Source organism: Poecile atricapillus, chromosome 3 (assembly GCF_030490865.1).
Source record: "Poecile atricapillus isolate bPoeAtr1 chromosome 3, bPoeAtr1.hap1, whole genome shotgun sequence".
Taxonomy (NCBI): Eukaryota; Metazoa; Chordata; class Aves; order Passeriformes; family Paridae; genus Poecile; species Poecile atricapillus.
This window is the reverse complement of record NC_081251.1, coordinates 115,313,911-115,329,521: the sequence shown is the minus strand read 5'-3', so window position 1 is coordinate 115,329,521 and position 15,611 is coordinate 115,313,911. Positions and strand designations below refer to the sequence as shown.

The following is a 15,611-nucleotide window of genomic DNA, read 5'->3' as shown; positions in this document are numbered from 1 at the left end:
TCCCAGCAGGATCAACAGCAGCAGCAGAGGTTATCTGGCCTTACAGACCATTTGCACACATCAGATTTTGTCTCAACCCATGTTCTGCATTTGTCTCTTCAGCTACTTTTAGCAACTATAATTATATCAAAAAGCTTTGCTGGCCTCAGTCTCCCAAATTCCCTTGGATGAATGACTTGTGCATTTAAATGCAACCATTTTATCTTTAATATGACTTTGAGAAGATCTTATTGAAGCCATATTAAGGTTTTGGGGTGGGGTTTCTCAGAAGAAGCAAGGCTGGGCAGAGGTCAACTGCCAGCTGCAGAAATTGCTTCAGATCATTTCTGAAAGCACCAATTTGCCATCATTTCATATTCAAGGATTTTTCCATGGATTTAAACCATTGTGGTTTGGGGTCTTTTGTTTGTTCTGCCACTCATCCACAAAGTCTACATCAATGTTTCTGCTCTTTCTCTCCTAAAGTGCAGGATTTTAATCAGTTTATTGTACCACCCTGAAAAAAATCATACAGGGGCAACTGTCCATTTGCTGCTCACATGTGCTGTGGTTTTGAAGACTGTGTTTTACTTTCAAACATATTGATTGTCTCCTTTTTTAAATGTTCTTTTCAGGCCACCCGTGAGCAGAGCTGCTCCTCAGCCTGAGAAACTGCAGAAGAACAATGTCAACAAAAAAAAGAAACTGGTTGAGGTCAGGATTAATATTTATAAAATTTCTTTATAAGTAACATGTGCTGGGTGAAATCCATCCCTGGTTTGTCTCTCAGTGAAGGGCAGGTACAATCACAGAGTGTGTGCATTCCCATGCTCCCTGCTCAGTCCCAAGGGAAATACATCCAGAAGCAGCACTTTGGCCCAGGAAAAATCCTGTGCAGGGTTTTGAATGCTGGAATTTGCTCATTGACTTTGGAACTTCTTCCCAAACCACTTGTTTGAAGTCCCTCATAACATGCAGAACAAGGAATACTCTGTGACCTGTGTGGACAATTTGCACCACTTGGTCTGTGGTTAATTGGGATTGTTCCCAGTGAGCTGTGATTGTGTTTGGGACAGTCATTAAGTCTGGCTTCAGGGCTCCAAGGCAGCTCTGACAGCAATCCATTAACCATCCTGAGTTCCTGCAGGAAATTTCCTTGGCAACTGCTCCTTGTAAGCTGCAATTACACCTTTGATTAATGTCTTAATTACAGAGTTGCTTATAGCCTGCCCTGGCTTCCTTGAAGGACTTTAAGGTCAGAATTTGGTCTGTGGAAATTTGGCAATTTATGAGAATGAATTTTGAAAACTCTGCAGATGGCTTCTTTAAAATATCTGATAGCCAAGATAAATATTAAACTGTGAGGGGAAGAGCAATAAAATCAAACATGTTCTGTGAGTTGTATCTGTTTGGAATGGAAATTTAAAGAACTGGAACATTTATAGCCCTCTGAGTAATTAAAAAAGAAAATAATATAAGTGCAGTGCTTTAGCTGAACAATTAAAAGTTGTTGATAGCCTCTGATAATGTTATGCCTCAATAAACGAGCAGAGTGGGGATAACTAATAATTGTTTTGTTATTCTATTGCCTCTACAAGATATTTGTACTTGTGTAATTTAAAATTGTCCTTGAGTGGTCCAGACTCTGAAATCCCCTTGTTTTTCCTTTCATTTCACTCTTGTTCTCTTTGTTTTCCTGGGCCAGGAGCTGGCTTTAGACCATGTGTTTGGGTACAGAGGATTTGACTGTCGCAACAACCTCCATTACCTGAACGATGGTGCTGATATTATTTTCCACACAGCTGCAGCAGGCATTGTCCAAAACCTCTCCACTGGTAATTCCACTTGAAACACTACTTGGAGATAAAATTGCTTTATAAAGAAAATGGTTTTGACCAAAAGCCTGAACTTTTTAATATTCCCATGACTTTCTCATATTTTTCATCCTGATAAGTAGCACAAACCCACTGTAGGTGGCCTTTGGGGACTCCAGTCCTAGGACAGCCTCTGTGGGCTGGGAAACAAGGACGGCCCCACCTGTCCTTCCCTCTGCTTCCCCCGTCACTGCCTCAGTTCACTGGGATTTCACTGGGAAACCCGGGCTTGCATCGGCAGCTTTGGTGTTTCTTTGGTGGCTGTGGGCTGATTCTTGGGCTGATTCCCTGGCTGGATGGATCATTTCCCAGATATTGCTTTAGTATCCACGGCGTGTGCTGATGGTTGTGTGCACAGAGCGTTTGGGAGCGGTGCCTGGGGGTGAGAGCAGGGCAGCCTGAGCGGCCCCTCCTCCCCAGCAGAGTTTGTACCAGGCTGCCCAAACACTCTGGGCTCCTGTGGTGACCCTCCCCTGGCTCCTGTGGTGACTGAAATCCTCTCTGGGTGTTGTTAGGCAGCCAGAGCTTCTACCTGGAGCACACTGATGACATCCTGTGCCTGACGGTGAACCAGCACCCCAAGTACAAGAACGTGGTGGCCACCAGCCAGATCGGTACGTGACCCCCACGGCAAACCTTCCTCACTCTTTTCAGGGCACTGATTTATTTGGGGCTTTTCTGTGGGGGAATTTTACTTCTTCTTTGATTTGGAAGAAGTAATCAAGCTCCAGGGTTTTCTTACTCTTTCAATTCCCTTTCTGATTGTGATTGTGATTGGATTTTAGAGTTAATTGTAGTGTAATCATATTTCAGAAGGCAAGCTTTGATAAACTGCCTAATCATCTCAATAATCTGATTTATAGAATTCCTTTTTTCCTTCCTGTGTTCAAGGCACTGTTTAGCAGTGAGAATACACTGAGCATCATTTTCTCTGCAGGAACACAGGAGCTGTACAGAAAAGGCCAGGAACAGAGAGAGATCCCAGCAGAGGTTAGGGCACGTCCCAGGGGCCAGCTGAGAAACCACGTGTATTTGTGTTTATTATTTACCTGCAGAGTCCTGCAGGAGCACACATTCCATGGGGAATGCAGGATGAGTTGTCCCAAGCCTTGAGAAGGATCTGCTGCCTCTCAGCCTAATGCTGGAATAATTAACTTTATGGAGGAGAGCGGGGTCAGAACATCCCCTCAGCCCATTCCAGAAGGAGAATGGAATCCTGGAGAATGTCCATAGGACAGGGGCAGGGAATGGTAGTGATGAACACAGTGCCAAACACAAACCTCTGCTGCCTGTCCTGAGCACGCTCACTGCAGCTGGAATGTGGAGGGAGCACCCAAACCTGCTCTGGGGTGCCAGAGCTGTGCAAAACTCTGATTTCTGTGGTGTGGAAAAGGCTCCTTTGCTAGGCCTCAGGAGATCAGTGCTTCTGAGTTTGGGTGATACTTGGTATAACTTGAGATTCACTTCACTTCTGAATTTAACAATTTTTAAAACCTGCATGCCTTTAACATTTCTTTTAGATACCATTTTTAAAACTTAAAAGTACTAAATATTGTTGCAATATTTGTGTATAAAAGCCGATATACCCAAAAAAGTTCAACAATATTCCTGCTTCTTTGTTTTGTTGATTTAATCCATATCCATTCCCAAGTTTTTAATTTTGTTTTCCTTCTGGTGCTGATGCTGGCACTTCAGCACGTGCCACATGACTTATTTCACCTATTGTTTTCCCTTGGTGCTTCCTCATTTGCCATTGCTCTCACAATGCAGGTGACATGACAGAATTCCCAGGTAAGGCTGATTTGTTTGTGAATTTAGCAGAGTCCTGTACGAGTTCCATGTTGCCTCGTTGTATCTGTGTGAACCATGGATACAAGTGAAACATCTGCAGGCAATTTCTTTTGCATGAGGCTCTTCATGAATGTTACGTTGTTCTTTTAGAACTTGTCTGACTTCATGGACTACAATGATTCCCTCCCTGTGTTTTGCCAGCTATTTTGGTTTCTCTTTGTTTCCCAGTAGTGCTAATCTTCAAACAAATCCAACCCCCCCAACTAATGTCTGTCCAGGTTAAATGTTCTTGAAAAATGCCTGCTTTGCACTGAAGCTCTCCAGAATTCATTCTGGTTTTCTGCCTCTCTCTGCCCGCAGGTACAACCCCCACAATTCATATATGGGATGCCATGAGCAAGCAAACCCTTTCCATGCTGCGCTGCTTCCACACCAAAGGGGTCAATTACGTCAACTTTAGTGCCACTGGCAAACTTCTGGTGTCGGTGGGAGTCGACCCAGAACACACCATCACCGTCTGGAGGTGGCAAGAAGGTAAAAACCAGGGGGAAATCACATTCCTTCAGCCTAACAGAGCTGTGCACAATGATTGCCTTTGCCTTTCAAGCCTTTGGACTTTTGTGTCCTCACTCTGAGTATCTCAGTTAATCAGTTAAAGATGGCAAAGGGCTAGAAAATATGAACAGGAAGATAAGTTGTAAACACCTGTTGTCAGTGGAAATTAAGAAAAGAATGATGCTTAACATAAAATTACATGAAATTAGGGACATTTTTTCTTTTTCTTTCCCAAAACACTTTAAGTACTGTGCTGGAGATAGGCCTTTGGGAAGTAATTTCCAGAAAAGAATTATCTTTGGAAAAGGTGGAGGGGGGAGGAAAAGTGCCTCAGCTCATTAGTGTGTCCCTGTGCATTTTTCACCAGATGATAGCCAATATTTCTGTGTTATTTCACTGACCCAGGAGACAGATTGTGCTGTGAAGGCCTTACATCTGCATTTCCTAAATCTGTGGGGTGCAATGGAATAACCAGGGACTTTGGGAGTTGCATTAAGATGTTTGATACACTAAATAGTGCTGGGATTTGCAGCTTTCAGCATCTGGGATCTCCAATCCAACACCAGCTCAATTTAATTGATAAAATCATATCAGAGCTTAATTCCTCAGGTAAATTCAGCTTTGTTTTTATCCTTTCCTGATTAACCCAGGGGCTAAAGTTGCCAGCAGGGGAGGACATCTGGAGAGGATCTTTGTTGTGGAGTTCCGCCCGGATTCTGACACTCAGTTCGTGTCCGTGGGGGTCAAACACATGAAGTTCTGGACCTTGGCTGGCAGCGCTCTGCTCTACAAGAAAGGAGTCATTGGTTCCATGGAAGATGCCAAAATGCAAACCATGCTCTCTGTTGCCTTTGGAGCAGTGAGTTCAAATTACCAGCTACAGGATTTTACATTACCTTTGTATTAAACCTGCAAGGGTCAGTTTTCTTTGCTGAAATCCAACCCAGTGCTTGTTAGTGAAATGTGGATTTAAAACTTGTGCACCTTGAGATGCTTCCCTGAATTTCCTGAGCACAACTGGGTGGATGTTTTCTATTAAGTTCTGTGCACACCTAATACCCTGGGGTTTTTTTGGTTTGTTTTGTGTTTTTTTACTTTGCTGGTTTAATTTAAACTCTGATTTCTCATTTCACGTATCATTTTTTCTGCTAATGGTATTTGGTGTGATATCACCAGTGGTGACAACCCAGTGTGGTCATTAAGGACTTTTAAATTTAATTTAAAGAATTTGACTTGAAGCTGAACAAAAATGCCGAGGCGTGTATTGTATCAGAGATTGCTGGTGTCTGTTGCAGAATAACCTCACGTTCACTGGTGCCATCAATGGAGATGTGTACGTGTGGAAGGATCATTTCCTGGTCAGGCTGGTGGCCAAGGCTCACACGGGACCGGTGTTCACCATGTACACGACTCTGCGGGACGGGCTCATTGTCACTGGAGGGAAGGAGAGGCCGTAAGACACAGGATCTTCCTAAAGTGCCCAACTTCTGTCTCTCTTGTGTGGTTTTTGTTTTCATTTCTATCCAGCACCCCAGAGATTAACACTCTCTATGCTGTAGCTGTTTCACTCTCAGTTTTGCATGACCTGCCCAGGTGGCTCAGTGAGTGAAGGACTAAAGGAGGACACTTGAGGGTCACAGTGGCACAAGTTCTGCAGCAGGGCCACACTGAACCTCTTTGGGATTGATCCAAACACCTGGATAAGCTCTCATTGCCTGAGCTCCTGCCATAAGTGGAGTTCCCTTCTTTGGTTCTGTCAAGCTACAGCCAGCCTCTCCCTGTGGAGATGCTGCAGGTGTTGGGATTACCACAAGAAACAGAGATTTGACATTAGTGGCAGGAGAACAGTTTGGTTTGTACAGATCATGGTGCTGTTTAAAACACCAAGTGTGAAAGCATTTAATTTTTTTATTATTTACTTCCCATTGCACCATAATGAGGTGTCCTGATATCGAGTGGAGGGTGGGTCAATGCATGTTTTGTGACTCAAGCAGAAAAATGCTGTTGGGATGTCTGTGTGTCAAGGAGCCCTGCAGGTAAGAGCAGGCCTCCTTTGCAGCACGAAGGAGGGAGGAGCAGTGAAGCTGTGGGACCAGGAGATGAAGCGGTGCCGAGCCTTCCAGCTGGAGACCGGGCAGCTCATCGAGTGCGTGCGCTCCGTGTGCCGGGGCAAGGTGAGGAGCGGCCTCAGCTGCTTCCCTGAGCTTCTCTCTGCTCTTTAAAGCCACAAAACCCCCACTGGCAGTTACTGGGAGGCCGTGAGTTTTGGTAAAGTGGAAATAACAGAGTGATTTGACTTGCTGCAGTCACTCGTGCATGTGTTTGAATTGTAAATGAGAAAGGAGCTGTGATGCTGCACAGGATGGCACCTCCCAGCCATTATTAGCTGTCTCTATTGCATTTTGTCCAGGAATCTGACACATTCCTCGATAACACCACCTCTGAGGAATGTTGTTTTATCTTTCCAATCAAGTAGCCATTAACCAATTACAAACTTAACCTGTTCATGCATTTTCCAAGTATTTGCCAAGGAAGCTGTGGCAGTTTAGACCATGGCAGTTCCTGCTACACTGACCACCTCTCTCCACTCCTTTTCTTTGCCTACAAACAGGGGAAAATCTTAGTGGGAACAAAAGATGGAGAAATCCTTGAAGTAGGAGAAAAAAATGCTGCTTCAAACTTGTTAATTGACTGTCATATGGAAGGGGAAATCTGGGGCTTGGCAACTCACCCCTCCAAAGACATATTTATCTCTGCAAGCAATGATGGAACAGCCAGGATCTGGGACCTGTCGGACAAAGTGAGTACCGTGAATGTAAGAGTGATCAAAAAGGAACATTTTATCCAAGCACCCATTTTTTGTGCCTTTGAGCAGCCCTGGAATGAGAGCAGGGTTTTGCCTCTGTCCTGAGCAGGTTTTGGCTTTGTTTGGCCCCAGTTCTTTCCTTGCTGTGAGTGTGAAGGTGAATCCTTGGTGCAGGAGAGGTGTCCCACAGCCAGCACTCCCAGAGGAATGCAGGGACTCACCAGCACACCTGCCCATGGAGTGCCTTTTGTTGGGCATTGCTTATTTTGATCTAAATCTGCAGCCTGGGGGATCAAGGAAGCGTTTTAGTTCCACATTGCCAGTCTGGGTGACACAGACTGTGCTGTCACACACAGCCCCTGGCCATCATTCTGCCTTCCTGGCAGGCACGGCTCCCTCCCCTTCAGAGCCTTCCTTTGGAACTCTGCATGTTGCCTCAGGGATTTTTCCAAGCCAAATTGACTAACAACAACCATTTTTAAAAACAACAAAACATTTGAAAAAAAAAACACCAAAAAGGTTTCTGCTCACTTTGGCCAGCATAAACCTTTTCAAAAGCTTGTTACCTGAGCTATCAGGAATTAATTTGAATGAGGAAAATGAATGTATTATAAATACAACCAGCTAGGTGAAAATGCAAGAGCTTTCTAGGACGTTTGGAATTGGAAAGCTCTGTGCCAATCAGCAGTTTGTTGAAGGTGTCAAAGCCACCCTTGAAACAAATTAGGAAATAGATTTTTCAGCTCCTGCTAAAAAGTCCTTTTTCTGGTGTGAAAGTGGATGTCAGTCTACAAAATAATGCAAACATGAACCCCCCATCCGAATCACATCTCTATTTTGAAGTCTGCCTAGCGACATATGCCTGGTGGGATGCGAGTCTCGGTGTGACATTTCAGGTTTATGTTTAGAGGGAAACAGAGACGATTTGTTTTTAATTAAGCAAGTTTTATACACTTTGTGTTTGGAAGCTGTCCGTGTGCTGGGGAGGTGTGAGCCTGTTGCGTGTGTCCCCGCAGAAGCTGGTGAACAAGGTGAGCCTGGGGCACCCCGCGCGCTGCGCCGCCTACAGCCCCGACGGAGAGATGGTGGCCATCGGCATGAGGAACGGAGAGTTCGTCGTCCTGCTGGTCAACAGCCTCAAGGTCTGGGGCAAGAAGAGGGACAGGAAATCTGCAATTCAGGACATCAGGTAGGAGGTGCTCAAAACACGAGGCTCAAGGAAACGGCCTTCGAGTGCCAAGGGGATTTGCAGAGGTTTTGCAAGTCTGTGTTTGTTGAAAGCTGTGAGAGCTGGTGAAGGGCACTGTGGTGGTGCTTTAATTCAGTTACAGCCACACTGCACAGCTGTAATTATGGGAATGAATTCTGCAGATTGCAGTTCCTGTTGCTGACTCCCAGAGGATTGCTCTGTACGCTCCATGCTGTGGCTTTATGGGAGTGCAACGTTAACATCATTTAACCACAGAGTCATGGAATGGGCTGGCTTGGAAGTGACCTCAAAACTCATCCAGTCCCACCTCCTGCCATGGGCAGGGACATTTTCACCATCCCAGGCTGCTCCAAGCCCTGTCCAACCTGGCCTGGGACACTTCCTGGGATCCAGGGGCAGCCACAGGTTCTCTGTGCACCCTGTGCCAGGGCCTGCCCACCCTCACAGGCAACAATTCCTTCCCAATATCCCATCTAACCCTGTCCTCTGTCAAAGATTTCCTGAGTCTTCCTCTTCTCTTAAGCATCAAGTTTTGGGTTGGGCTCAGTCTTGCTGTTGATAGAAGGTTTTTTGTGTTTTCCATTAAAAAAAGTTGCTGTCACGTTAGCAAATGCAAATCTTGCACTGAACCAGCCAGTGACATCCCACCCCACGTTTTACTGTCTAGGATCAGTCCAGATAACAGGTTTCTGGCAGTGGGCTCACAGGAACATACTGTGGATTTTTATGATCTCACTCAAGGCACAACCCTAAACCGAATTGGCTACTGCAAGGACATTGCCAGTTTTGTCATACAGATGGACTTCTCTGCAGACAGCAGGTACATCCAGGTATGTCTGGGATAGCCCAGAGCGCTCCAGCTGTGCTAAGGGCAAAGCATTACCCCACATCAATGGAATGGGAACAAAGCTAAACACAAATTGTGGATTATAACCATATGAAAGCAGTTCTCTTCCTCCCTGAGGCTGGGATGTGTGTGAGAGCTGGGTTAATTTGTTTTAATTAAATTGTTGAAGAGGTTTCCTTCAGAAATGTTTCTGATTTAGTAAAATTAGGTTGAGATAGAGGAGAGAAAATCTGTCAGTTCTGCATGTGAACATCTCCTTCCATCATCATCCTGTAACTTTATTATTCCTTTATAGGGCACATGATGAATTCCAGATAATGAGGAAAAAAGATAATGTCATCCTAGATGGTTAATTTCTGATAAAACCTGTTAGGACTGCTGGAACTCTTAAAGAAAATGATGTAGTTATTAGCAGAGTTTCCAGGTTATTCCCTTTCCCACTTTCAGGTATCCACAGGTGCCTACAAGCGTCAAGTTCACGAGGTGCCACTGGGAAAGCAAATCACAGACCCTGCAGTAATAGAGAAAATCACCTGGGCCACGTGGACCAGGTAACACCCGACAGGAGCATGGGGCCAGCACTGGGGCCAGCTCCCAGCGTTGGCTGTGTCGGTGCTGACACATCCCCAGGGCCTGGCAAACCTGTGAGCACACCCAGCCTCTGCTTCCTCAGAGCTCTGACACCCCTGCGGTTTCACACACAGCCGTGGCTGCTCGGTGTCTGCGGTAATTGGTGCTGCTAATTACACCAGGGGCTGTCACAGAGCCACAGTGGCTCATTGCCACTCACAGCAGGCTCTGGGCCACTCCAGGCAGCTTTGTCCCACATCAGCAAACACCAGCAGCATGGAAGGCCTGGAAACATTTGATTGTTGTGTCATTAAAACAGTTCCTGATGTGGATGCACACAGGAATCTGCTCCCAGCACTGCAGAACTCTGTCTGTGCTCCTCCTGTGAGAAGTGGGACAGGCCAAAGGCAGAGCTGGCAGTGGGTGAGAACCAGGCAGGGCTAGGAGAAGGTAAATGAGAATCCTCCTACTCTGACTGCGCTGCTGGCACAAAAATCTGCCCCAAATTCACCATTTCAGAAGACTCTTGACAGCTGCTGGGAGGGGGCAGATGCCTCTGACAGTAACTCTGTGGGTAAATGATTACAGAGAACTGAAGCCAGGGCAGAACAGCTATTTCTGAGAACAAGTGGACATCCAGACAAGCATTCCCTCAGTCAGGAACTCATGGCTGCGGAACAGTGTAGTCAGAAATCCCAGAGGAAGGCTCATGGAGACCAGAGCTGCACAAGGCGCTGGTGTAGAATGATGCCAGTGGTTTCCTGGGAAATAAACCTAAGGATTAATGGATAGAGATTGTTTAAGAATCACATAAAAATGCTGTATGTGTGATGGTCTCCATGATGAGCCCAGGGCAGTCATTTAGAGGGGACATTTTTATTTTAAATGCAGCAATTTTTTATTACTGACCTGTGTTGGCTTTAAGTCTTATGGTCTAATGCATGTTATTTACCTTGATTTTGGAACAGCATTCTTGGAGATGAAGTCATTGGGATCTGGCCACGAAATGCAGATAAAGCAGATGTCAACTGTGCCTGTGTGACCCACGCTGGCCTGAACATAGTCACAGGAGATGACTTCGGCCTGGTCAAGCTGTTTGACTTCCCATGCACGGAGAAATTTGTAAGTGCCTGTTTGATTTTCACCTGAGCAGCTTTTGCTTTTCCCAAACCCCTGGGCACAGCTGTCACAGCACCCAAGCAGCGTGGGCCATCCTCAGGAAGCTCCTACGGCATCCAGACTGCTCGGGCTGTGCCCCAGGCCGCCCCTGCAGCACCCAACCAGCACAGCCCATCCACGGGCAGCTCCCAGGAGAGAAAAGGCCTCGGGCTCAGGATGGCTGCGGGCACAGACTGTGCCTGGCACCAGCCCTGAGCTGCTCTCCTGTCCCACAGGCCAAACACAAGAGGTACTTTGGGCACTCGGCGCACGTCACCAACATCCGCTTCTCGCACGATGACAAGTTCGTGGTGAGCACCGGAGGGGACGACTGCAGGTAACTGGGGCTGGGACTGGGACAGACACACACAGAGACAGATACACCCAGAGAAAGGGACACAGACACACACACACAGGGACAGATACACCCAGAGAAAGGGACACAGACACACACACAGGCACAGAGATACACCCAGAGAAAGGGACACAGACACACACACAGGCACAGAGATACACCCAGAGAAAGGGACACAGACACACACACACACAGGCACAGAGATACACCTAGAGAAAGGGACACAGACACACACGTGTGCACACACACACACAGCCACACACGTGTGTGCACACACACAGACATCCCCCACACACACTGCACTTAGTGCACAGAATGGACACACACACAGAGCAACCATGGATACACAGAGTGCACACACTCAGATACACACACAGAGACACAGCCAGGCACAGCACACACACATATAGTGCAGACACTGCCCACAGAGCACACACAGAGACAGCACACACACACACACACACAATTCCCACATACACAGACAGTACACACACAGTGCTCACACTGCAGCCACACACACACACACACACACACACAGAGACACAGTCTCACACACAGTCACACACACACACACACAGAGTCTGTACTCCCCACACCCAGTGTGTTTATTTTCCTGGCTCCCTGGGCTGTGCCAAAGGCCAATCCCTGCTCTCCTCCTGTCTCCACAGTGTGTTTGTGTGGCGCTGTCTCTGAGGAGCCCCTGGCTGCTGCTGTCCTGCCCCAGCGAGGGAATGAATGTCCCTGGGGCTGCAGGAATCCCAGCCCTGTTGCAGGCTGACATTTCCAGATCACTCATCCCAACTTAGCGAGAGGGAATGGGAGCTGGCGTTGGAGAGCCCGACGCCCTTGCGAAGGAAGCTGAGGTCTGAAGGGTAACCTGGGGATCCCAAAGGGGTGAACGGTTCACTCACAAAGCTGCTTTTGCCTAATACTGTGTTGTTCAAACAGTGTCTGAAAAGGGAGAAAACGCTGACAAAATGCTGGGCCCTTTAATATCCAAATTTGTGGCTTGAACAAAGTTCAAAAAGTGGGTGGGTTTTAACCACACCTGCTTAAAACTCCAATTTAGTGCACTCAGTAAAGCTGGGAGGATTTAACAGCAGGCTGGGGAGGGGGGAGGTCATCCTTCAGCTTTCATTAATTGAAGGAGCAAAGTATCCTTTTTTTTTAAGTCCATTTTATTTTTAAATATATATATTTGGCAAAATTTTCTATCCATGAAGTGCCTTGGAATAATTTTCTAGTAGTTTGGGCTGCAGCCTTGCCTCCCCCCCCTGCTTTTCACACATGGTGCTATGACTCTCACCCAGAGGAGGGCTAAACCATTCTCACCTTTTCCAGCTGGGTACTTACATTATCCCTGGTTTCTGCTTTGGGTTTTTAATTCCTTCACAAGTGAACTGCCCGTGTTTCCAACAGCGAGCGGCTCTGTGCTGGCAGAAGGCCAAAAAGGGACGGCAGCTCCTGGGCAGCTGCTCTTGCAGCCGGCAGCGCAAGCTCAACTCCAGCAGTGAGTGAGAGGAGAGCCTTTGGACAGACTTGGTTCAAGAGATTTTAACACCAAGATTGAGGAGTCATTCCCCAAGTGTTCTGCATGCTCCCCATTTCTGGGAAAATGTGCTTTACACTCCTACAGGCAGTGGCCAGCCAGAATCTCGGCCTGGTGGGAAAAACCTCCATCAATTCCTATTTCCTGTTCTGGAGGGGCATCCTAAGCCTCCAAAGGAATCCCTGCAATGTCCCTAGAGCAGGGCCACGTGTGCCCTCCAGCCAGTCCGTGCTGCTTGCAAGCACAACATAAATCCCCTGGAACCAGGAAATGCAGCTTTGTTTTCTTTGGGAAAAGCTTTTCCTGGCTGACTCTGGGTTCCTCTCCCTGTCCCTGCTTCTCCCTCACTCCACAGAGCCCCTTGGCCTGGGGGACAGCAAAGGAGAGCTGCCTCCATGAGGAACTGGAACCATGGACAGATATTCCCAAAAGGCAACTCAAGCCCTTCACTATTTGTTAGAATATCTTGTCAAAACTAAAAACTCAAAGGACTCAAAAAGTGGAATTGGAGGAAGTTTAAAAAGGAATAGTAAATATGGGCAATGTCAAAATAGGTATTTAAGATACTTAAGATTCTGGGCATGGAACAACATCCATATTTTGAAATAATTTGAATTTCTTAATTGAAAGAAATAAAGGCTAAAGTAAAACATTTAGACTTACATTTAGTCTCTGAAAAGCAATAGTGCTTTAGTCCCAGTGCAGGACAATAGGCTTTTGAACTCTGGAACCTTCCTGCCAGTCCGTTTCTGCTGCCCACTGCACAGAAAAGTAGCAAAAACATCCCATTAAAGGAGTGGATTCCTGTCTGTTTAACACACAAAGTGCTTCAGCAACCTCAAAGAATCACCTTTTTTTTACAATTGAATTTATTAATGCCTTATATGACTATACAGCAGAGCAGTTTGTCAGATACACAGTACGAGTCCCTATGCAGTCTGTTTTTTAAAGCAACCTTCGGGATCAAATCCTGTTCTGTCAGGTGGTGCCAGCAGTGAGCACCTCTGCCTGTGTTGTAACCACTCATGTTTGCCTTCCTTCCACGTTGATTGTATCCCAAATAAAACCAGTTGCGTGGCAGAATGAATTAATCAACAGTGATGTGAGAAATATCTTCAAGCAATAGTGTCTGTCAGGAAAACACTTACTTACGGTTTGTATGTTTCTATGGTCTGGCTTCCTGTATAAAATGCTCAGAAGTAACGCTGTATTTTACTGTAAACTGAAATATTAATGCATGAATTTCTATTTTTCAATGGTCAAGATGCCATTCATTAAAAATCTGCATCTCAAATAAATTTGTACACAAGTTTTCAATGTCCAGCTCTTCAATCAGAATCAACACGTTGACCTGGAAAGATTATTGGGACTTATTTCCTTCAAACTTGAAAATGGCATCCACCATTCCTGTCTCAAAAATCCAAGAACCTGACACCCTCTGGAGCTCCCTGGGACTCTGGAGCTGGCCCTGAGCAACTCCTTCCCAGTGCAGAGAAAGAAAAGGGACCGTGACAAACCCACCCTGCACCGCGCTCTACTCGGACACTACTGCCACCACCATGGACAATGGATATTTATCACAATGAACTTCAAATAAACACAAATAGATTAAACTTGCCTCAAGAAAGCCAAATACCGGTATTATTTTATGTCTATAAGCTTTATTGATACTTGGGGTTTTGGGGTTGGTTGTTGGGTGGTTTTTTTTTGCTTTTTTGTTGGTTTTTTTTTTTACATTTCACAATGCATTCCACAGACTTAGTTCAGTACAGCTCAAACTGCAAGTGTATAAATTTTCACTTATCATTTCTTGCATAACAGGACAGGGCTTTAAGTTTCCAAACAACATTTGCAGCATTAGATACTCGGTCCACAGATTATCAGAGTCTGAGAGCTGGAGAAGTATTTGCTCAAGATCAACTACTGTACGTTTGTGCAACAAAGTGTATGCTGTAATTTTCTTTTACTCTATGTGGAGGTTCTTTGTTCTTTTCTCTTTTGTTGGTTCCAACAGATGCCAGTGTTTACAGAGACTTTTTAGTTTCTCAAGCTTGTGTGCTCTGGAGCTCGTCCAGGCCTCAGTCAGTTCTCTGACATACAAAGCACTGTGGAGCAGCTGAAAGATCTAAGCTTTGTGAAACACATATATATATATATTGGCAATTGATAAAACAATAAAATCACAATACAGCTATACTCATACCAAAAAGGCAAGATTTTTCAAAACTTGCTAAACTGGTATATTCTTCTAAAACATCTCATTTTAGAAAATCTGCATCAATCTACACAGACCATACACAGTGCACAAACTGGGAAGTGTTCTCCTCTGCCCCACCTGCTCTACACCTCCGGAACGCAGCAGGAACTACCTCTGATGAAGCAAATGTACAGCTGTCTCAGTCGTTTGTATTAGCCAGTGCTGCACACAGGATAAGGAAAGATGATTAGTTTTAGATCCATACATAGCAGCTTACAATACTTAAGATGATGAAACACATGGCAGTCAAAACAGTTATTTTTTCCTCAAACACTGCGTTGCTAAAAAATAAAGATCTGTGAAATTGCACTGCAATGTCAAGGGGTTTGCTATTCCCTGACCCTCCCCGTGTAAATCCAATGAGTATTTTTCCCCCTTAAAAGATGAACTTCCTATTGATAAGTTGCTTCAGGCTTTTTTTTTTTTATTCAGTTTTGCGCTTCAACCCGGGGATCTTTGCTTGGATCCTGCAAGAGGAAGAAAGACAAAACTAAATTTGAGTAACAGGAAAAAAGAAAAGGTTAAATGGAGTCTTAGAAACAGCAACATGGCAAAAGAACCCTCAACACACCTTTGTACCCAGAGCCCAATGGAACTGCTGAACTCATTCCCCCCTCAAGTGCACCTGCTGAGGGCTCAGGTATCACTAATGGGTTGGAA

The 15,611-nt window shown here is 45.6% G+C and overlaps 2 protein-coding genes across 5 annotated transcripts in view; one reads left to right on the top strand and one right to left on the bottom strand.

Annotated features, from left to right (window-relative positions):
• The window catches only part of EML6 (EMAP like 6), an 86,048-nt gene extending 72,662 nt beyond the window's left edge, over nucleotides 1–13,386 (top strand). Inside the window, exons 28-41 of the mRNA XM_058833967.1 lie at nucleotides 615–693; nucleotides 1,685–1,814; nucleotides 2,369–2,467; nucleotides 4,005–4,178; nucleotides 4,850–5,058; nucleotides 5,495–5,652; nucleotides 6,259–6,373; nucleotides 6,811–6,999; nucleotides 8,022–8,194; nucleotides 8,883–9,045; nucleotides 9,510–9,613; nucleotides 10,601–10,754; nucleotides 11,027–11,127; nucleotides 11,814–13,386. Coding sequence (XP_058689950.1) covers nucleotides 615–693; nucleotides 1,685–1,814; nucleotides 2,369–2,467; nucleotides 4,005–4,178; nucleotides 4,850–5,058; nucleotides 5,495–5,652; nucleotides 6,259–6,373; nucleotides 6,811–6,999; nucleotides 8,022–8,194; nucleotides 8,883–9,045; nucleotides 9,510–9,613; nucleotides 10,601–10,754; nucleotides 11,027–11,127; nucleotides 11,814–11,838 — 1,873 coding nt within the window. The 3' untranslated portion in view covers nucleotides 11,839–13,386. The remainder of the gene's footprint in view (nucleotides 1–614; nucleotides 694–1,684; nucleotides 1,815–2,368; nucleotides 2,468–4,004; nucleotides 4,179–4,849; nucleotides 5,059–5,494; nucleotides 5,653–6,258; nucleotides 6,374–6,810; nucleotides 7,000–8,021; nucleotides 8,195–8,882; nucleotides 9,046–9,509; nucleotides 9,614–10,600; nucleotides 10,755–11,026; nucleotides 11,128–11,813) is intronic.
• Nucleotides 13,387–13,540: 154 nt separating this feature from the next.
• RTN4 (reticulon 4) overlaps nucleotides 13,541–15,611 on the bottom strand; it is a 41,293-nt gene continuing 39,222 nt past the window's right edge. For all 4 annotated transcript variants that reach the window (XM_058833963.1, XM_058833964.1, XM_058833965.1 and 1 more), the window contains one exon: nucleotides 13,541–15,418. In XM_058833963.1, the coding sequence (XP_058689946.1) occupies nucleotides 15,376–15,418 (43 nt within the window). In that variant the 3' untranslated portion in view covers nucleotides 13,541–15,375. The remainder of the gene's footprint in view (nucleotides 15,419–15,611) is intronic.